Genomic DNA, 23,398 nt, shown 5'->3' on the forward strand with positions numbered 1-23,398 from the left:
TGGCTATTATAGGCCTCGGAGCGGCTCCCAGTTTGGGCTTCCCGCCGGGGACTCTGTGAGCACGCTCCACCGTGAAAAAGTTACTGAGGCCCTTTGGTGCCAAGTGATTTAGAACAAGGTCCTCCACCAGAAGGTCTCTGGATAAGTCTGCGGAATTCTCCGGAACACCAACAATGCGGACGTTGTTGCATCTGGCCCGGCTCTCGAAATCATCCAGCCGACGAGCAAACAAGTCATAAGACGTTCCGAGATTGCGGACTTCGGTCTGAAGATCCGAGACATCCGTAGTGAGGCTTGCAGTCTTGATGTCCAGGGACTTTACCCGCTCATTGGTTTTCCCCAAGTCGGTCCTGATAAGATTGACTTCGATCGCCACCGTGTCTATCTTAGCAGCCAGTGTTTCGTACTGCTTGCCCATAGAGGTCTGAACACTTGCGATGGCGCCCATAACGTCCTTCAATGTCGGCTCCTCAGTTGCAGGAGAGCCATCTCCAGTCTCATCAAAGACTTTACTCACACCGCTCGAGGATCCTTTCGGGCGGGTGAAGCGATCTATAGTATGGGATTGGGCAACCCCCCTCGGTATGTGCCTCTGGTTGCACGCATCTCGGTATCCGCCTTGCCCGCCATGATGAGCGACGAGCCCTGACGGAACCTTTGGGATCTGGTCAGAATGGTTCCCTGCTCAGCAGACTTGTAGAGGCAAGGGGACGAGGGCAGAAAACAAGTGTAGAGCTGGCAGCAAGACTCAGGTCAGCCGTGTCGACCGGCAGCAAGTCGCCATCAACAATACCCAAGAGCGAAACCGAAAGTACCACAGGGGCAAAGGACGTGTCGCACAGGCCGTTGTTGTTCAATTGCCACCTGGGTACTTCGGGGACTCAAGTCCGTGGATGGTCTTCGGTGTAGGCCGCAAGTTTCAAAGTTCAGTAAGTCCGGTTCCCGGCGGCCAAATCGAATTTTGAAAAAGAATGTCGTATCGGCAGGGCATCAGCTGAAAGTACCCGTCATCCAAATCAGGATACGTTGCAGGATAGATGCGGGAGGCGGAAAGGGTCTCGGGAGCCCTGTGCTCACGCGTCCATCTTGGATACGCGCGAAGCTCCTCCCCTCCGACATTATGAATTTTAATGATGTCGGCCAGGGTTTTTTATATATACATTGAATTAGGTAGGGCTCAAGATAGAGCCCGGAGGAACCACTTTTGAAGAGTGAAACCGGTCCTAAGCACAGGGTTTAAGTGTAACTTGAAAGGATCTGTCTCATAGCAAACAACTGAACCATTTCAGGGCATTGCCTCCAATTCCAGAATCCTGAATCCTTTGGGTCAGTATGTCATGTGACACTGTGTCGAAAGCTCAGCAGTATCAAGGCTGAAGGTTGGCCCATGTCGGCATTCTGCCTCATTGTTTCTTCAGATAGGAGAAGGGCATATACAGTGAAAAATGTTGCCCTAATACCCGATTGAGTAGGGTCTAACAACTCATTTAGTCAGGCAGTTATTGACGTGCTTCTCTCATATTTTTGCCCCCAACGGAAGAAGGGAGATGGGTCTCATATTATGTAGTATGGAAGTATCAATTGAAAGATTTTTCCAGATGGGAATTACCATAGCATGTTTCCAGTATTTGGGTACAGTGCCAGATCTTATGGATAATCTCAACAGCTCTTGCAGTGAAGATGTTATCACTGAGATCCTCATCTGCAAGATTCTGAGTGGGGCTGGATTGAGGGGAGAGCTTGATCTGATGGATGCGAATAGTGCTAACTTCAGTTATAGAAGGAAAGGGAGATCCATCAAGTCACCCAGTTGTTCTCTGCACCTATCTATACCTTCAGTTCTGAAAGAGTTTGGAAAGTTTACATACATTTTAGATACTTTATTAGAAAAGAAGTTTGTGATATTGTTACACAATTTGCTTGAAGGAGAGAGAATACCCGAGGCACGTTCCACCTTCGTCAGAGATTTGAGCAGGAAAAATAGTTCCTTGGTTAGGTTTGAAGCTGAATCAATCATCTGGGCATAGTACTCCTTGCGTTCTAGTCTTACGCATTTTTGGTAGCTTTTCAGGGCCTCTTTAAGGCGAGTGCGGCCAATGGAGCTGTAGTCCTTCCCCCATTCGCGCTCAAGGTGTTTACATTGTTTTTTCAATGCAGCTAGTTCTTCATTAAACCAGAGTGATGAGAGTGATGCTCTTCTGTTCTGTCTCCGGGCTCAGGGAGCCAAGGTATCAATAGTTTCAGTTGGCCATGTCTCGTATCTTAATGTGGCATTGGACACCTGATATTCCTGTTCGATGTTAGGTTTGGTTTTTTCCAGGGCGGTTTTAAAATTCTTATGTGTAACATTGGCCCAGTTCCTTCTACGGACAGTTGGTGCTAAGACCTTGTCTCGACCGCTATTGATCGGGAACGAGAAAGGAATCAGAAAGTGGTCCGTCCAGGGTAGTTTTATGGAGTCTTCCATCAGCATAGAGGGGTCATTAGAGAAAATAGTATCTAATGTATGGCCTTTCTCGTGCCTGGGACCCACCACTATTTGACATAGCTGAAACGTTTGTACGTTTTTAATAAGAGATAAGACTGTCGGACAGTCTGACTTTTGATTTAAAATGGAGATTAAGATCTCCTAATATGATCAGTTTTTATACCTCAAAGGCAGCCCAGTGAAAAAATCCATTAGCTTTGAGATGAACTTCGCTGGAGGACAGTACAGCAATAGACCTGTAAGAGATTGATTGTTGGACACATTAATTGTAAATTGCGCCACCTCACTATCCAGAGAGTCTATTTTGTTGAGGGAGCAGTTCCAGATTTGTTTAAAGATAATTGCAATTCCACCCCCTTTTTGCCCAATGCAGTCACATCTCACAATTCTGTAACCCAAAGGTAGAGCATCCAGGACATCTGGCTCAGAACAATCACCCAGCCATGTTTCTGCTAGAAAGAGCGCATATGGGGCTTGTTCACTTAGTATGCTAAAAATATCTGCCTTGTGTTTCGGAAGGGAGCGGCAGTTTAGCAAGAGACCTGTAAAAGAGCCGTTTTGGGAGGTTAATTTTGCTGTCTGTCTAGTATTACTATACCTGCTAAACTCAATAGAGAAAGAACAAAGGCTACATTGTCTTTTACCTTCACTCACCCGAATGGAGCCTTTACAGGCCTCTTGAATTGAAGGGGCCAAGTTCCTTAGAGTATGCAAGGAAAACTGCAACCAATGGCTACCTGGTGCAAAGCAATGCAAGGCCGCACAATCTCCTGAATTGCGTTACTTTTTCTCACAATGCTATGCAAATCGACTTTTGCTTGACTATGTAAATACCAAAAAGGATTTTTTGTTTGGCTGCGTTAGAAAAGTGACACAACTCCAATGCAAAATATTTGTATAGTTGTGTCTAAATATATTTAAATTGCTGATCCGAAAAATTAACAAGTTATAATCTCATATTGAAACAAACATGACGAGAAAAACAGACACAGACATAGTAGAAACAACTTAAGGCCCCCAGGACCAACTACCAAGAGAATAATGCACTTATTGGGGGAAAGGGGGTCACACCTCAAATACCCCCTTGAGGCTATGCCCTTGCTGCCCAGAACTCACAAAGGGATTCTCGGCATAAGGCCATTAACCTGTGTGTAAATCTTTCCCAAAAGTGCAGAATTCTCCACACAATCAAATCCCACTAAAGTGTTGGGAAATTGTGCTTTCCAAGTCTGTGAACGCCCACAAACATGGATGTGTGTTGGTTTTTACAAACTTTTCTCAGTCCCCTTTCCACCTTGGAATGAGTAGAAGGTCTAGTCCAGCCAAGGTCTGGTGTAAATCAGTTTACAGGTTGAGAAGGAGAAAGGATACACCCCAGAGTTGCTGGGGCTGCAGGGGAAGTGTGCATTTGAACAGATGATCCTAGGGAGACTGTGGTCACAGCGTTAGAAATCACTGCAGCAGATGGTGAAGAGAGCATTCACCAGGTAAAGCATTTATCCGAAGAAAATGGCCGCTTCCTTCCCTCATACACATATGCATTTTCTTTCCCTTCGGGTTAAAAGAGAGAGGTAAGGATAATTAATTCTGAGCTTATACAGCGCCTGGTTACACTAACCAGTGTGTCCCCGCGAACCCCAGAGTTGCTGGGTCTGCAGGGGAAGTGTGCATTTGAACAGATGATCCTGTTCTCCCCGTGCAGAGTTCACCACTATGAACACCTCCAGCAGCTGGAATAGAATACAATAGGGATGTCACGTTATCTTCCCAGGAATACGTATGGACCTGCCCCTGGTGCAGATTCCCATGTTGTTAAAAAATATATCGTTTTTGAATAACAGAAAGTAATAAATCTACACCTGCATGTATGTAGGTGTACATCTATGAGCAAGAAAGAAATACATCTACACCTACATGTATGTAGGTGTACATCTATGAGCAAGAAAGTAATACATCTACACTTGCATGTATGTAGGTGTACATCTATGAGCAAGAAAGTAATACATCTACACTTGCATGTATGTAGGTGTACATCTATGAGCAAGAAAGTAATACATCTACACTTGCATGTATGTAGGTGAACATCTATGAGCAAGAAAGTAATACATCTACACCTGCATGTATGTAGGTGTACATCTATGAGCAAGAAAGTAATACATCTACACTTGCATGTATGTAGGTGTACATCTATGAGCAAGAAAGTAATACATCTACACATGCATGTATGTAGGTGTACATCTAAGAGCACAGGCGACTTAGACTTAACTCTTTGTGTATCAGGCACTAATTAGCAGTGAATGATGAACTCTGCTCCGGGTTAGGAAAGAGAGGAAACTGCACCTCTTTAAAGAACACTACTTCACCATGCAGTAAGATTCTACATCCCTTCCCATAGGCCAGATCCCTCTTCAATCATTTCTTTTTGGTTGGGCTATGACTGTTGAGTGGTCTGCTGCCTACTGAAAGAACATGTGCATACATACATACACACATACATTGGTCCAAGGACCTTTTAAAAAATAAAAAAAGATGATGTTTGTTTTTAGTAGCTCCACATTTAAGGTTACAAAACGTCTCTGTAATCGTTCCTTTAAGTATTGCTCTTCAGGCATTTCTAGGCACTTTGGGTTAAAATCGGTGAAAAGATTATTTCCAACAAGTTGTTACTAGAGTCAGTGCGTTTGATGAGGTATTTTTTCGCAGTCCTTTGTTTAAGTATAATTGTGGTAATTGTGTGGTAACTGTGGCAGTATGCCCTTCATATAGGGTGAAAACCAGAATGACTTGCTATATTGAGAATCAAACCCAGATTATGTGAAGAGAGTTTTTAGGATGCAGTGTATGCCTTTACATTGAAATTATTCTCTCTGGGTACCATCTCTATTTTGCCAAAAGCATTTATGGGAAGGTGCAGCCATCTTGAGAGTCACAATATAGTTATAGTAATGGTTATACGATGAGTAACCACTATCTCAGCCAACACTATCAGTCTTACAATGATGGTTATGCAAGTGGTAGCTTTCTTAGGGTAGGCAACATTTTCATATAGCTGCAGAATGAATAGCATCTTTCCATGGGGAGACAATACATTATAGAGACAGTTATGCTAGGAGAAACCATCTTGTGTGACAGTTCAATTTTACTTTAACAGTTATATCAGTGAACAGCACTCTCAAGTTGCACAATTTATTTCACAGTAGTGTTTATATAGTGAGCAACCTAGCCTACAGGCATCGGTGCACTGTGTAGGGACATCAGCCTGTTTTGCAGAAAAGGCAGTGGGTGACATACAGGTCATCGGTGGAGCACTGTTAATGGTATCACAAGGAGATATGCATAGCATGGGTCATGCCCTTACTATTACACTCACATTAAGCATATTTATTTATTTATTTATTGGGCTTTTAAAGCGCGACATCTACCCAAAAAGCTTTTCCCGGCGCTACAGAGACACTAAGCCATTGAGCAGATCATAAAACTCCGAAGAGAGGCAGGAGCAAGTTACTGATTAAAAAGCCATGTTTTTATGGCTCTGCGAAAGTGGACATAACGAGTTTCCAGGCGTAAATTCAGAGGGAGGGAGTTCCAAAGCCTGGGGCCCAACAGGGAGAAAGATCTTCCCCCGATCCTAGCTCGACGCACTTTGGGCACACTGAAAAGGCCTTGAGATGAAGATCTCAGGCAACGAGCAGGCGTGTAGGTGTGAACGAGGACTTGTAAGTATAATGGGGCATTGCCCCATTTGATTTTATGCATAAGACTCAATGTCTTAAATTTGACTCTGTTTTCAATTCTTAGCCAATGGAGTGCCTTAAGATGACCAGACATGCGTTCCATTCTGTGACACTTACAAAGCAATCTTGCAGCGGCATTTTGCACAAGTTGAAGGCGTCTCATAACAGCCTGTGATGATCCCAAGTAGAGGACATTTCCGTAGTCTAAACGGGAGGTAATTAGGGCGTTGACCACAGACTTCTGTGTGTCATCAGGCAACATACAAATGATTTTCCTAAGCCACCTCAGGATGGTGAAACAGGTTGATGTTAAATTAATAACTTGGGGCTCCATAGTTAGGCCGTTATCGATGATGATGCCAAGATTGCGTACTTGGTGCGACGGAGCAGGTAAAGAACCCATTTCTGTGGGCCAATGTCTTGGGCTCCAGAGACTCTGATTTGGACCTAGTATTAGAGCCTCCGTTTTACCACTGTTCAGTTTGAGCAGTTTGTCCCTCATCCATGTTGCAATCTAACTAAGGCCTGACTGCAAAAGAGAGGAGGCGTCTTGATCTCCATTAGAGAGTGAAAAGACAATCTGCGAGTCATCCGCATAGGTGAGCATGTTTAGACCTGCCGCTTCGACGATCTGGGCAAGAGGGGTTACATATAGATTGAAAAGCAAAGAACTCAACACCGAGCCCTGAGGGACTCCATAGGGGGATAGATGGACATTTGAGGACGAGGTGTTGGAGGTGATCTGAAATGTTCTTAGTGTAAAAAATGATGCTATCCAATCCAATGCTTTGCCCCTAATGCCCATGGCATACGTTTACCCACATGAATGAACAGTTGCAAACGTTGATTAATCAGTGTCTCTTTCCCCTATTCAGGTTGCAGTACATGTGAATGATATCCCAGCCACCTGTTCGGGTTCTTGTTCGTTTCAGTATCTTCAAGCCATGACTCCCACAGTCACGGATATCGATTATTCTTCAGGTATGGCACTTACAATTGAGATAACTCGCTGAACATGAAAAAACTGCCACAAAATGGCCGCCTTGACACATCCTTTCGCTATGAGTCTTAACATTTCATATTGAAACTAAGCGATAGACAGAAAAGCAGGTTTATGAAGAACCCAGTAGCTGTAAATGTTGTTGCTCCCACACCTCCTTGTATTTTAATTGATCTCACTGGATTAAGTCACAAAAGTGCGCATTATGAGTTCCCTGGATTTAGTTCTTTCATTTCTTTCAGTATTCATGCACCTTAATCCAGGGATTATGAGTTATTACCAAATGAATGGGGAGGAGCACAAGGTCACAAGGATACCAGGCCCAAATATGTGCTTTTGTCCCTCCGACCAGCGAGAATACTGGGACCAAATCCGCACCCACATATCACAGGCTTTGGCCAGGTAGTAAATGGGTCCAGGGCTTTCTGAGGTTTGAAGTGCGAATGGCAGGTGGCGGTGCTGCGGCATAGCATGTAAAGTGGGAGATGGAGGGATCATGTGGTGTCCAACCCCCTCTTGTATGCAGGAGAAAGATGAGCAGAGTCCTCAGAAAGCAGCTGCCCGCAGCACTGCACCGGTCTGTATCTGGTGTCTCTGGCCAGGAATTACCACTTTGGTATTTGCAGACCAGATAATCCAGTGTCCGGACACACCACACAAGTTGAAATGGCCTGCGGTGGCATCCCCAAGGTGTACTGCTCCAGACCACTGTGTACCAGTTCCTTATTGGCCTCAGCATCAGTTGTTTTGCAAATGATGAAAGTGTGTAGCTGTGTTAGGAATGAATAGTCTATATTTCTTTATGTGCAGTTTTTTTAATGTATTTTTTAATCCATACCATGTTTTTAATTTGATTCAACTTGTCTAATAGCCTAATTCAGTAAGTCTTTTTTTTTTGCATGTACGTTAAGCACATATACTCACTGTACAACTATAAACTGAAAATCCAGTCTCCTGATTCACACTACGAAGGACAATCTACCAGTATGGCAGATTATCAACGGTGGTAATTCTGCGATTAAATGCAAGACTGGGGCATATCTGCAGGAAGGTGATACCCAAAAACTAAGGGGTATATATTTACAAGGGAAAGACCCACCAGAAAGCCACTTTTTTCAACTTTCTGGTGATGCTATGCCCTTTCCGCATATTTACAAAGTGATGTTAAGCCACATTTTGTAAATACGACCCATTTACACGCATCACTTAGCGTAAAAGGGACAAGAAATGGGTGTTGCTGCGAGTGTTCCACTGCAACAACCATTGCTTTTTGATGCTGCCCCAGATTTACAAGGATCTGTAAATCTCAGGCAGCGTCAAAAACAAATGCCATTCGAGAGCAGCCGTTAGAATGGGAAAATAAAGGAGAAATGCTTTTATTTACTCTCGTTTTTACTTTTTCTAAATGTGCTGCGTTGTGCAGCACACATAGACCAAGATGCCATTAATGATTGTTTATGTGGAGGAAGGAGCCCCTTCCTGCACATAAACAATCATTAAATAATGATGATTTGCTATTTCTATGTCCACACATAGAAGTAGCAAATTATCATTATAGCTTGTGTCATTGCATGCAACGCAGACACCCTTGCACCAAAGTGCAAGGGTGCCTGAGTTGTTGCTCGGCAGCTAATTTTAGCACCAGTGCTAGGGTTAACATAGGAGTGTGCCGTATTATTTTAAATACAGTGGGCTTCATTTATGAGGCTGTGCGTCACTTTTACACCGCCGGTGCGTCACTTTTTGTGACGCACTAGTGGCGTAAAAAATGCGCCTTGTTGCGCCATATTTACAAAGTGACGCATCTAGGTAGATGCGTCACTTTGTAAACCCCTGCGCCACATTATACCTGCACCAGGTATAATGTATGCAAGGGGTGCGTATTGACGCAAGGAATGGTCGTAGAAGTGATGCAGTGAAATCTATGAGATTTCACTGCGTCACTTTTAGGACGCCATTGCATCAAAATCTTGCGCCTGCCTCACAGCAGGCGTAAGTCTGACGCAGGCCCTTTCACATGGGGTTTGCCCCATGTGAAAGGACGCATTGCTGAAGTTGCGTCACTTTTTTTTTTTTTTTTGTCCTCTTTAGCCAAAAAGTCGATCCAACTATGCTCTTGTCCTTACAGACACGAGGACCGACCCCCCGTAGCACCCAGAAGCCCAATGCTGAGCTCCAGGTGCCCAGAGAGTCAGCCCCAATATCGCCAACAGAGCTTGGATGGACATACTCCCTTCGGACCAGTTCGGCCAGTTGTCCAGTAGCTGTACGGTACCACCCTTTTGGACAGAGAGATTTTAGGCCTAATCATCGGACCCAGGGGGGGGGGGGGGTAGGGGAGGGGGAAACCCCGGGTTGGCTAACTATCCCTCCTCCAATCGATCAAGAAGTCCCAAAATTAAAGAGATCGAGGGCTGCATGTTCTCGATAGATCCAGCTTTGAAGTTGCATATAATGAAGATAGCCACTCTGCATGTGTTGGGGGATTTATGTTAACCCAATTTTTACAGATTTCTCTTCTAGCCAATAAGATGGCATAAAACAAAAAATCTCTCTCTAATCCCTTGATGCTGTGATTTAATCCAAAAATGATTAAAGACCATGAGCACGGGATGGTTACTCCAAGAATAGATTCGAGTGTTGTTCTGACTTCGTGCCAAAAGGTGGCAATGTTCGGACACTCACAGAACATATGAAGGTCTGAGGCTGCTGGTAAAGAGCATTTACAGCAGCACTTCCCTGTTTGAAATTTCGACAGCCTTTTAGGAGAGTAATACGCTCTGTGAAGTGTGAAAAAATGGTTGTGCCTCAGCCAAGCTGGCTTGATGATTTTGTAGAGGAGGGTAAAAGATTCCTCCCAAATGACCTCCAAATCTAGTTCTCCCTCCGAACCCAATAGTTTTTCCGGGAGGTTAAAGTCTCGTTCTCCATCCTCTATAATATGCCAATAGAAGAGTGCAACTTCCTTTTTTCCCGCACTTTTGTGACACACTCCAGCAATGTGTCACTTTTGCGCTTACAGATATGTCAGAAATACTGACGTATCTGTAACTCCCTGCGACATGATACGTCATACATTAAATATGATGCATCAGGGATGTCGCTAGGAGTGCGCACTGAGAAGTGACGCATCGCTGCTTTCACAAAGCGGTGCGTCATTTCTCACAAATGAGGCCCAGTGTATCCCTGGTTTTGGAAATGGAGCGCGGCACTGCAAAATATGGTGCAGTCCCGCTCTCTGACATTTCTTAGTAAATATGCCCCTAAGTGTCCACCAACATATGTGCAGGTTTCTGTTTATACACACACATTTCAGAGTCGGTTTCTCACACTAGATGTTAACTCCTGAAAAGAGCAAGACTTGCTGAAATTTCATGGTAGTGTAGGAAACTATACACCCCTGTCTTTGAAGACGTTCGGAAGAATGGACTTTTTATAACAGAGAAATAAAACGAGTGAAAAAACTTACTTTTGCAAACTATGCCTTGTGTAGACCAGACAGAATACAAGAAGGATACAGTGCATATCAAAATCTACATATTTCATAGATTTCCACGTTTACTCCTGTGGAGAAGGAATCAGCAAAATTAGTATTTTGGTTTAAACCCCAATCAGTGAAAGTTGCTAGGGTTCTTGCCTACCTAATGACAAGTATTGGCTGCAGGCCCTACTATAGCCTTATACCGGCTATTAAAGGCCCGTTGAATCGTTAAAGGCCCGAGCCGAAGGCGAGGGACTTTACCGAGACAGCGGGTCTTTAATAGCCGGTATAGCCCTGCTACAAAGGGCTATAAGGCTATTAGAACATTCTGCCACTAGAGGGCAGAATGTTCTAACAAATTAAACAAAGGGTTCTCGAAGTATGCGGGGATATAAATCCCCTCGAACTTCGAGAAGCCTTTGTAGAACATTGGAATGTTGCTCTGCAGTCCTTTGTCGGCCCGTGGAAGCAGGGAGCACTCCATTGTCTGCAATGGAGCTCCCACCATTCCAATGTTCTAATTTACAATATAGACCTGCTCACATCAGAAATGGCTAATACAATAAGGACCATGGGTAAACAGAGGGATTTTCCAATACAAGGTTACTATAAGGTCACTCTGCGGTCTTCTTTTACCTTCCTTTACACTCGATTATTTCCCACCTGAGCAGGCCTGGCAGTTCAAGCTTGACCGTTCCACTAAAGCAGAACAATGCATACGTCTTTTCTCTGACTAGAGTGGCTCATGCTCAAAAACAATGGAGTGGAATGTGGCCCTCTTCAAATTAGCAGTGGCTGAGATTAAGTCAAACATTCAACTACTACTTTTTTGTTTTTTTTACTATGTATGGCTTTTACATGTAGATGAGAGCCATGCTGCAATTCTTAGTAGGTGGTTTGTATTATGCAGAGCATCATTAACCCTGTTTGATATCCACCACAGTGGCTACATGAATGCAAGGTTGTCTGTAATGTGATCAACCAACATAGATATCCTTGCAGGTTGTTATCAGTGATCCATTTTGAGAGAACTATTTCTGCGATGAGCTTAGTGGTTATTGATCAAACTGACACAGGTTGATTTTGGTGCTCATTGTCCCTATCAGGCATCTGTATATCCCGGTCACCAAAACTCTAACTACACGTCATCACAGGTGCAATACGGCAGTAGCCACATAACTCTCATGATGAATGCCTAACCTGAACTTAATTGCTATACCTGCTTCATTACAGACGGGCATCTTTGTTTCTGATGCTCAACTTGAAGCCAACACACAGAACGTAATGGTGTGTAGCTACGTTGCAAGCTAAAGTTAAGATGTACTTATTAATAATGAAAATAAGGAAGCGATGTGGTTGAGATTCATTCAAATCTGTAAATCTGTTCCATTTCCCTGCCTATGGCCCTGCACCTGTCATCACCATTGACGTCACAAATGAAGTAATTGAAGTAAAAAATGCTGGTATCACATGTTTCATCACCAAACGACCAAAATAAGATCATAACTGCTAACAATACGCATTGTGCCACCCAACAATACAAATTGCTCATAAGTTAAGAATATCATCTAAACGTATTTCCAATTAGATTTAGAAAAGTGTTAATGTGTTATTATGCTGTTTTATGAGAGTATGTAAATTGCTGGAGTAAAGGCATGACCTTCTTTAATTTATTTTTTAAAGATGATGGGATCCGAATGCAAGTTTACGTCACTGGCTCCGGTTTCACCAATGATAGCCAAGCAGTGACCGTACAAATCAACCAAACAGTCTGCAAAATCCTCCGAGCAAACTCAACAGGAATCGTTTGTTCTACATCCACACTGCCACCAAGAGGAACCCATCCAGTCACTGTGCATGTGGCACCGAATGGCTTTGCAGTAAACAGCAGCGGAGAAAATGTTTGCCTGATAGTAGAGCCGAGGATTTTCAGCATCAACCCTTCTACAGGCTCAGAAACAGGTGTGTTATTCAACGTACAGCTGTAAACAGCAGCATCTTTTTCAGGTATAGCTTTGATGGAGTAATGAATCTTAGCAGTGGGAGCAATTCTAATAAGATTGAATGAAGTTTGGGAAGACGTGACTATCACATATCATCAACAAGATATGGACCATGGAGATTTCCTCCTGTTGTGTGTCTGTAAAGTAAGCTTCGATTTGACCTTTCTTCCGAATCAGGAATCCATGAGGCAAAGTTTCAGAAGCTTCTGAGAGAATCTGGAAGGCTCATGTTCAATATGTAAGCTCAGAGTAGGAAGAGCTGCAGAAAAAAGGAGAGGTGAGGAGAAAAGGATAGGGTGTGAGGTAAGTATGGTTAATGTGGTTAGCCAGAGGAAAGGTTTACAGCAAATTAAACTCTGCAGTAAGATACTGCATTTCCTACTTTGGAAGTGATAAAAGAAGTACACTTGAGGCAACAAATTAAGTGAGTTCATGTGAATCTTGAAAGGACTGTGCTTCTGTGGGTAGGTGACATAGTCAGTTGCATCGTTTTTTATGTGTATTAGGGGCATATTTGAGAAAGAGTTGCGTTGCCCTTGCACCACCCAATGGGGTGCAAGAGTGACGCAACTCTTAAGTGAGATTTATAAAACCGCGCAAGTCCACCTGCATTCTGCAGCAAACATAGAAAGAGGAAAATGCATCTCTTGATTAGTCTTGTGCAGGAAGGTGTCCCTTCCTTCACAAAACAATCCTGCTTACAATGTAGGCACCCTTGCACCATAATGCAAAGGTGCCTGTGTTGGTTCTAGGCAGCACATTGTGCGCTAGCGCAGGGAAAAGACAGGAATGTGCTGTATTATGTTAAGTAGGGTGCATTCCTGCCCTTTCCCTACAACACAGTGCGGCAAGGTGACTTGTGTCGCTGAACGATTTTTTAATAAATATGCCTGGCGGTTAGAACAGAATAGAATAGAAAGACGATTTATATAGCGCGGTAGTTACCCTAAGGCCTCCTAGCGCTGACAGATCCTATGAGCAGGCAGAGTGGGCTAGGCCTAGATGGGGGTTGAGAAGAGCAATGTCTTTAGTGTTTTCCAAAAGGCCAGCAGATTTGGTTCTGCACGTAGATGGAAGGGAAGGGAGTTCCACAACCTGGAAGCATTGTACGAAAATGCACGTCCTCCGCATCTGGCTTTCCTGATCCTGGGGATCGTCAATAAAGATGAAGTGGATGATCTAAGGTTCCTGGCAGGGAGGTAGGAGGATGCCAGGGAGCGGTTAATGGGAGGGACAGTTTCCCAGATTGCCCGGTGCACAGTGCACAGAGATTTGAATTCAATTCTTCGTCGGACTGGCAGCCAGTGTTGGCTCCTCAGTCCATCTCTAACTGATGTTCAACGGGGAATTTGGAGCAGGGTCCAAGCTGCACAGTTCTGTATGATCTGCATTGTATTCAAGGTTGACTGGGGGGTGCACAGATACAAAGCATTGCCCAAATCCAGCCTGGATAGGATAAGTCCCTGGATCATGATCTTTCTGTCCTCAAATGGTAGTACGGGGACGATCTTCCGTAGGGCCCGTAGCAAACCAAAGCAAATTGCTGACAATTTTGAGGCTTGGGTGTTAAAGTTGAGGGCTTTATCGAGCCAGATCCCCAAGCTTTTGATTTAGTCTTTGTGCATCGGGGGCGGGCCTAGGGAGGTAGGCCAAAGACCTTTGAGGGCTAAAGTAAAAGGGTTGCCCAAGAGCATTAGCTCGGTCGTATCACTGTTTAATTTCAGATGTGACATATTCATCCAGTTGGATACCTCCTCCAGGCATGATATCAAATTCCCGGGGTTGGACTCCAACTGGTTGAGGGACACCACCAGCTGGGTGTCGTCCGCGTAGGTAACAATTCGTATTCTATATGGACGGACGACACCCGCTAGTGGTTCCATGTAAACATTAAACAGTGTAGAGCTTAATGCGGAGCCCTGAGGGACACCGCAGACCAAAGGTTTACTAGAAGAAGTATAGTCGCCCTCAAATACTTGGAAGGATCGTCCAGAAAAGAAAGATTCTAGCCAGGATTTGGCCTTGCCTGATACTCCGATGTTAGATAGTCGCGTTAATAGTGTACTATGGTGGACAGTGTCAAAAGCGGCACTTAGGTCAAGGAGGATTATGGCCTCTGAATCCCCCCTGTCCATAATCATCCGTGCCTCCTCCGTAACTGCCAGCAAGGCGGTTTCGGTCCCATGCTTGGGCCGAAAACCTGTCTGTGAGTCATTGAGTAGGTGGTTGGCTTCAATGTACCCCATGAGAACTGAATTGACATGTTTCTCTAGCACCTTACTTGCCCAGGTGAGAAGTGAAATTGGGTGATAGTTCTTGGGGTCGGTGTGGTCGAGGCTAGGTTTTTTTATAAGCGCCTTGACCATCGCCTGTTTCCAGGGAAGAGGCACCGAGCCAGTGATTATAGAGGCGTTAAGAACATTCAGTGGAATAGGAAAGATATTATCCTTCACCATAGCTATGGTTCAAGGTGGGGCCGGGTCCTTAGGAGAGCCTGATTTTACCAGGGGGGCAATGGTGTTAAGAGTTGCCATATTGATCTGATGAATGGACTGTAGGGAGTGAATGGAATGGGTCTCAGGATTAAATGGAATCACTCCCTGTGAAGGAGCACGATGGGTCTGAAAGGAGGAGTATATTAATTGAACTTTTTCAGAGAAATAATTAGCCAGATCGTTACATCGGGATTGTGCAGTCTGAGGATTGGGGGCTGCTTCACGTCTTTTCAAGAGGGTCTTAGCAATCCTATAGATCTCTTTAGGTTTAGAAGCAGCCAAATTAATTTCCTCTGCAAAAAATGTTGCTTGGGCTGTTGGATTCTCCCTTTTGTAGGACTTGATTGACTCTCTGTAGATGGATTTGCTAACAGGGGAGAAGTCGAGTCTCCACTTCCTTTCCAGGCATCTACATTTACTCTTAAATTCCCTCAGTTCAGGCGAGTACCTGGGAGCAGTTTTGGTGCTCTGTTTTGCCTCTGTCCTCCATAGAGGGAGTACCTCATCGAGGGTCCTAGTGATCCAACTGTTAAGGTCCTCATTTGCTAGAGTGGGGTCCGTATTCCCGAAAGGTCTGGTTTTATCCAATGTGGATTGCCATTCGTGAACAGGGAGTTTAGACCAGTTCCTCTGTAAGGGTAAAGTAGTAAGATGTAATGGCCAGGAATTGAATATAGTCCATGTAAACGGAATTGAATAGTGGTCGGACCATGGAACAGGCACGGGCCTGCACACTTCAAGGCTCTGACAATTACTAAAAATCGGGTCGAGAAGGTGGCCCTTGATGTGGGTGGGGCTATCCACTCTCTGAGTAAGTTGTAGTAGCTAGGCTGGAAGTGAGCTGGAGGGCGGATGGAGTAGAAACTTCATCCAGATGGATATTAAGGTCCCCCAGCAAGGAGAAATTGGCAGACGTGGTTGCAAAGTCAGCAACTAAAGAGGGGAGGGTGTTTATGAAGGTTGTTGGTAATCCAGGAGGACGATATATCAGAATTCCAGAAAAGGTAGTGGTCGGGGAGAAATCTATTACAAATGGCATACTTTTGCAACTGGCGATGGAGGGGCAAGAGGTCCGGCACTGGTAGGAGTCTCTAAAAACGATGGCAAGCCCTCCTCCCTTCCCTTTCTTGCGATTTTCATGAACAATTTGATACCCTGGAGGAAGGGCCTGGACCACGTCTGGTTCTGAGTAATCAGTGAGCCAGGTTTCAGTTAGGAGCATGGCATCCAGGTCAAATTCCTGGATTAAGAGATGAATCTCCAGGGCGTGCTTCACTAGAGATCTACAATTTAATAAAAGCATGTGGTATCTGTCTCTAACCGGATTGTTGGTAGAGGAAGGCTTGACTTGAAAGTCAAAAGTAGGACAGGCAAAAGAGGGCATGTTCGGATCCCAGATATGGTGACATGAGGTGGGTGAGATTGCCCTAAGTGCTTTGAGATCCTCAGAACTGAAGCTTCTCCTTTCTGGGGCCCGTGATGTAGGGGTTGTGGCCCCTGCTCCCGTCCGCCGCGGACGGGTGCAGATGGGCTTGCCTTAGGCGCGCCCGCTGCGCGCGTCCGCTGTGCGGTCTCGGTGTGGGCTGCATTTGTGGTCCTGGTAGGAGGAGACAGGGGGCGTGTCTCGCTCTCTCCCCGTTCCGCCCTCCACTCAAGCAGCCCTGGGCTGTGGTGGACCGGGGTCGGAGCGGGAGGCGTGCCGCGGTGGGGCTGAGATCTGGAGGGTGACTGGGCTAGAGGATGCCAGGTAGGGTTAAAATAGCGCTTTACCAACTTCAATTTGAGCAAATAACAATGCGCTGCAGTTCTTAAAACAAAGCACCAACCAGCGAGGTTTTGAATCAATGATCGCTGAGACACACACACATAAGGGTACAGCCACACAACATGGCGCCTAATTAGTCTGAGCGCGGTGCGAGGCTATCAGCCTGATATAGGCCAGCTGCATCAGGAGCGTGTCTCGCTCTCTCCCCGTTCCGCCCTCCACTCAAGCAGCCCTGGGCTGTGGTGGACCGGGGTCGGAGCAGGAGGCGTGCGGCGGTGGGGCTGAGATCTGGAGGGTGACTGGGCTAGAGGATGCCAGGTAGGGTTAAAATAGCGCTTTACCAGCTTCAATTTTAGCAAATAACAATGCGCTGCAGTTCTTAAAACAAAGCAACAACCAGCGAGGTTTTGAATCAATGATCGCTGAGACACACACACATCAGGGTACAGCCACACAACACGGCGCCCAAGTAGTCTGGTTGGTAACATGAATACCACTAAGGTCTTTTCTATCACAGTGGGACCCACCATGGACAGCCCCGGACGCCAATAGTATGTTTTAAATAGGGTTTTTGCTATCAAAATATCTGTAGTATTGAGAGCCCAAATTCTAAGCGTGGAAGGGGGCATTGCCACCCTCCAGCACCCAACATGTTACTCTCATCACAAAATCAAGAATTGGTGCACAAGTGTACAAGGCTCATACAACTGAGTTTTTCCTCAACGGAAGTTCATGATTCACCTTTGGGCAATGGAGTTACTGCTTGAGTTATACAAAATGTACAGGTTAAAACTCAGACAGCAGAGTTTATTTCATTCTACACAGAACTTACTTTCAGGTCTCAAATACCAGAGCTATCGCTGTATCTCCTCTTTCTGAAATTCTGCCTCAACATCAAGCAAATGAATGCTGAACTCTGAGTGAAATGTTCTCTTGCTGAAATTCTGGGTCAAATCCTTGATGGAAACTATGTATTTTCTAGAACCTCATCCTTAAGGTACTGTATTTTTTTTCACTTTGTGTAGGTGACTGGGAGCTTTCGCCGTATTTGTACACCACTCTCCTTGGTGTGTGTGATTTGATGCGGGCTCGTCCCTACCTATGTGAATTCACTTTTACTTGGTTGTGTGCAGGTGACTGGAAGCATTCGCCCCATAAGCACCTTTTTCCCTGGTGAGTGTTTTTCGACGCAGGCTCGTCCCTACCTTTGTGCCCCTTCTAAGTTATTCAAATTTCTAAAGTACGTTTCTAATTTTTAGATGACATTGAAGTGACGGCATTTTTTTTCCTGTGCGTGTGTTTTTAACACACAGTAACTTTGTCCATCTCCTTAATAAATTGCTACTTCTGGGGCAGTTTCTGGGTGTTTGTTCACTCAGATACTATGAGTAATAAGCTGAACGTGTACCGCATGCAATTTAACGTATACCTTCGTGATTGAACTGTTGAAAGGTTTCCGATTCCCGTGCGCCTTGTAGTGTCCTGCAAGGACACAGTCTAGTTGTTCTGCATGTGACCTCACACTGTGCATCCACCCACCACAGACGTCACTGGGTCAGGTGACGCTGCCATTAAAAGGGGCCGAGCGCACGTGCTCGTGGCCAGTTGTACCAAGTAACTGCCTGTGTCTGCGTCAGTCCTTCTAGCAATGAGGGCCCAGGGCCCCCAACACTACACGCCTTTCAAAAATATACTTGTTTTCAGGGAATTCCGGCTGTGGTTTTCCTCGAGCTCTGGAGTGTTCTCGTTTGGTCTACGTCTTCGTCAGAATGCCTTCTTCAGCCTTCATTACGACTTCCTTACGTAAGGTTATTGGGCCTCCCTTTGTGGTTGCCATCTTTGGGTTGGTGGTCTCTAAGCAACTAGCTCTTTACACGGAGCAAGGCGAATACTTTCTTGGAAGTCTTGGGATCTTTCAGATGATATCTTTTTCACGATGTATGCAGACGGTGATGTGCACACCTTAACTTTGAAAAACAACTATTCATCTGAACATTGTGGAATCCTGTAGTCGGTATTTTCTACATTAACAATATTTTTCACAATTTGTGCACACGGTGATGTGCACACCTTAAGTTTGAATTCATTTTTGTATTAAACATTTTAAAATTACGCTTTGTGGCATGTTTATAGCACACATGCTGTATTTTTGCAGTGTATACATCTTAACACACACACACTAGTCTACCTTTCATTGCCATTTCTTTGATTTACACATTTGTTTGCATTATAACAAGTCATTTCTTTCTACCTTTGTCGCAGGGATTCCGTTCTCCTAAAGAACTGTGCATAGAGATCAGGAACCTCAGTGAATTAGGGTGACCCAAAACTCACCTCAGTATCCAAAATCCCCTTACCGAGCTAGCTACAGTGTCTCATTGGTCATAACAAACTACCAATGACTTAGACAAACCAGAACATGAACTTAGGTTACCTCAGGTATCGTGGAACACATGAACACTCTTTCGATCTATAATCATTTCAAACCAAAACGTGGAGTAAAAGAGGACGCAGTATCTTATATAATACAAGAAGACATATTATAAAAATCAGAGTTATCAGCATAGTCACTAATCCATAATAGGCAAACGGTGATAGCATATTATAATGCAAAAATCAATAGAAATTTGTATCACCTATATTTCGCGCTCCCTATTTAGCATACTATATTATATCTAAGAAGGTCTCATTTGGGTTTTAGCAGGGCAGGCCCATACCTCTAATGTCAGGAGGAGAGGATCACATCATCAGCTACCAGCTCTCTGCATGCGAAGCACCATCAAGTGTGTTTTTGCATTCTCAGTAACTCTATCTTAAACCCGCTTAGAGCCCAATGTTGGCAGCAACTGTATTTGTGTTATGTCTAGTGGTGCGAGGATCAGAGCTCCCAGCAACCTTGTGTTAGGTTATTCTTAGAGGGTTCAGCACTCACTGTTCAGACAGTGTACCAAGCATGACTGATATCAGAGCAATAACATATTATTCTCAAATAAATCACATCTTTCGTCTAGGTTGAAAGCTACAATAACAATTATGTGTCGTGTGCAAACTGAAGCCAAAGGAAAATATGTCGTTTAAACACTTAATAAACTCATGCTAACTTAACACAGTATATAGAAAAGCAGCATCTATATGACACCTTCACATTAGTTTTAGCGATACTGCTTTACCTTTTTCAATATTATAGTTGTGATTTACTCATTTAATTGTGCTCATTTAGTCTAATACCTGGTAAGTCATGCAGAACATAACAGCTCCTCCCTTCTTCTTGATGTCACTTGGAGAACCTGCTATTAAGTGGCAGAAGCGAGAAAGGTTTTCGAGCGCTATTCCAGGGTTTTGCGGTTTAAGTCTTAGTGCTGAACGCAGAACTTCTCTTCTTTTGCATTGCCTAGGCTCCAAAGGGCAAGATGATTTTGATCATCTTCTCTAGCTTAGTGATGTAGAGAGTAAAGATCTGAATGAGTTTGAAATCTGCATCACTAAACTTGATAAACATTACTTATGAGCACCATACTTGAAAGGTACCAGTTCGTTGGGAGACATCAAAATGAGGGAGAATCTGTTGACGTGTATGTCACTCATCTAAGAAAACTTGCTTCTTCTTGCAAGTTTGGTGATTTTCTGGATGAGAGAATAAGAGATCAATTCATGCTTGGATGCAGTATTGAAAAGGTTCGTGAAGAACTGTGGCTCAGAGACGAACCTTTGTTGGATGAAGTTTTACAGGTAGCAAAAAGGATTTAACATTCCCTAAATGTGTTGATACTTTGGAGAAGGACAAGCAAGTTTCTATTCAAGTTGTCAAGGAAGAAGCCAAGCTGGTATCTAAAACTGATTGTGTTGTAAAAAAAAAAAAATTTGTTTGTTCCAAAATGTTTTAGGTGTAACAAAGTAGGGCATTTTGCCAACGACAAAAAGTGTCCTGCCTTGAATGTTGTGTGTTCTAAGTGTAGGAAAAAAGGTAATCTTTCTGTGGTTTGTAAGAGCAAGATTTCTGATTTGAAAGTTAAGAGCATTGAAACTAGTATTCTTGAGGCGGACTTTGTCTGTGGACAAATAGTTGTTAAAATTGATTCTCCATTAGAACGAAAATTCTGTCCTGGTGACACCATTCAAGTTGAAGGTGAATCCACCAAAATTCTCTTTGACTCAGGGGCAAAGATTACGATAATTTCTAAGGCTTTTTATCAAACAAAACTTGCTAGCAAAATTTCCCTTCTAAAACCGGACTTACGTCTCTTAGCTTATGGAGGTGAGCCCATACATTTATGTGGTTATTTTTTGGGTCACATAGAGTACTGTGGGCGTTATGTTTCAGGTAAAGTTTACGTCTCCCAGAAAGGTGATAGCATCATCAGCTGGTTTCACCAGGGGGACATAGGTGTCATGCTAGATCCTAGTAGTTCTTCCTCATCATCCTCAAGCATGAAGTTCAAACGAGCTGTGTTAATTCTGATGTCACTGTTGAAACTTACATTAGACGCAAATTTTCGAATGTTTTTAGAGAGGATCTTGGTTGTCTCAAAAAAAATTTATTGGACATTCCCTTGCCTTCCAACTCAAAACCCTCTAGATGTAAAGTTAGAAGCGTGCCATTAGCTGTCAGGGAAGAAATGAAGAGAGAGTTAGAGAAGCTCAAGGGAGGTGGGATAATTGAGGTGGTTAGTGCTATTAATTGGCTTGCCCCAGTTGTGGCACCACGCAAGGCCAATGGGTTCCTCCGCTTGTGTGTGGATTTGCGGCAACTTAACAAGAGTGTGGTGGTTGATCGCTATCCTTTGCCCAATATTGCTGAATTACTAGTGTTGTTGGGTGGCGCTAAAGTCTTCAGCTTAATTGATTTAGCGTCCGCCTACCACGAGATTGAGCTAGCAGAATCTTCAAGAGATTTCACCTCTTTTATTACTCTTTTCGTGACTTTTAGATTAATTTGGATGCCGTTTGGCCTAGTATTGGTGTCGTCCGTTTTTTCAACATGCAATGGAGACTGTTCTAAAAGTTTTGGTTTTTTTTTAATTAAATTTCTTTATTGATAAAGGCATCACAATATGAATCAACAAAATATTTATAAACACATAAACATTTGAAATACTCCTTTCCAGAAACTAAAGAAAGGAAAAAAAGGAAAAAACCAGTAGAAATACATAAATAAAAAATTGATGGTGGATTTTTGCATTTTTCCTGCATTGCGGATTAAAAACAGTATGTATTATCATTCAAAAAAAAATCCCCATATTGCCATGCATTTTGTCATTGACCGCATCCCTCTAGTCCCGACCAGTGAGAATTCCATATCATATATATGCCTCACTAAGAGCCACTAATCCGTCACAGTTGGAGGTTTCGGGGATGTCCACGCCCTAGCTATAGTTAGTCTAGCTGCTACTAACAGAATAGTGACCAAGCTTTTACAGTTAATATTTCTATAGCTGTATCCTAGCAAAACCTCAGACATCTGTAGAGGTACTCCTATCCCTAGTTTTTGGAGTAAAATATCTTCTACTTTCTGCCAAAATGTTGTCAGTTCTGGACACAGTAGAAACATATGCTGAATATCTGCTGCGTATAACCCACATTTCGGGCATTTAGTCTGCTCATTATTAAAGTTTCACATCTCTTATTACTCCTTTCGGGACTTTTAGATTCATTTGGATGCCGTTTAGCCTAGTATTGGCGGTGCCCGTTTTTTCAATGTGCAATGGAGACTGTTCTAAAAGGTTGTGATGCGTCTGTGTCTATCAAGACGACATCCTTGTCTTTGGAAAAGATCATGAGGAACATCGTAATCGTCTTGATGCTGTTTTGAGTAGGTGTGAAGAAGCTAACCTCACTATAAAATTGGAGAAGTGTCAATTTGCAACCTCTTTGATTCATTATTTAGGGCACACAATTTCAGGGGATGGTATTGCTCCTAAGTCTGATTTGGTTAACATGATCTCTCGCATGCCTCCTTCCTCTTGTAGAGAGGAACGTATGACATTTTTCGGGATGATTGAATATTATAATAAGTTTGTTCAAGGTTTTGCTGAACATTGCACCAGCATGACGGGTCTTTTAAAAAAAGTTCAAGTGGAGCAAAGAATGTGCTTGTGAATTTGTTTCCCTTAAGAAAAGACACAGTGATGATGCCAACCTTAAGAGTTTTGATTCCACCAAGACCTCTGATGCTAGTCTTGAGGGGTTAGGAGCTGTTCTTTAGCAAGAAGGTGAAAATGATTTGAAACCATCACATTTATATCGCACGGTCTCAAAGATTCTGAGACATGTTATTCTGTGACAGAGCGCGAAGCTCTTGCTCTGTTTTGGGCCACCCGGAAGCTTAACAAGTTTCTTTGGGGCACAAAATTCTTGGTCAAAACTGACCACAAGTCACTATGTGAAATGTTCTTGAAGAAAGAGATTGATTTGGTCTCTGGTAGGATTATTAAA

At 43.7% G+C, this 23,398-nt stretch overlaps 1 protein-coding gene across 1 annotated transcript in view; it reads left to right on the forward strand.

Annotated features, from left to right (window-relative positions):
- The window catches only part of PKHD1 (PKHD1 ciliary IPT domain containing fibrocystin/polyductin), a 2,083,594-nt gene that overhangs the window by 677,075 nt on the left and 1,383,121 nt on the right, over window positions 1-23,398 (forward strand). The window contains exons 26-27 of the mRNA XM_086926200.1: window positions 7,098-7,203; window positions 12,387-12,665. Coding sequence (XP_086782326.1) covers window positions 7,098-7,203; window positions 12,387-12,665 — 385 coding nt within the window. The remainder of the gene's footprint in view (window positions 1-7,097; window positions 7,204-12,386; window positions 12,666-23,398) is intronic.

Source organism: Lissotriton vulgaris, chromosome 6 (genome assembly GCF_964263255.1).
Source record: "Lissotriton vulgaris chromosome 6, aLisVul1.2, whole genome shotgun sequence".
In the NCBI taxonomy this organism is placed as follows: Eukaryota; Metazoa; Chordata; class Amphibia; order Caudata; family Salamandridae; genus Lissotriton; species Lissotriton vulgaris.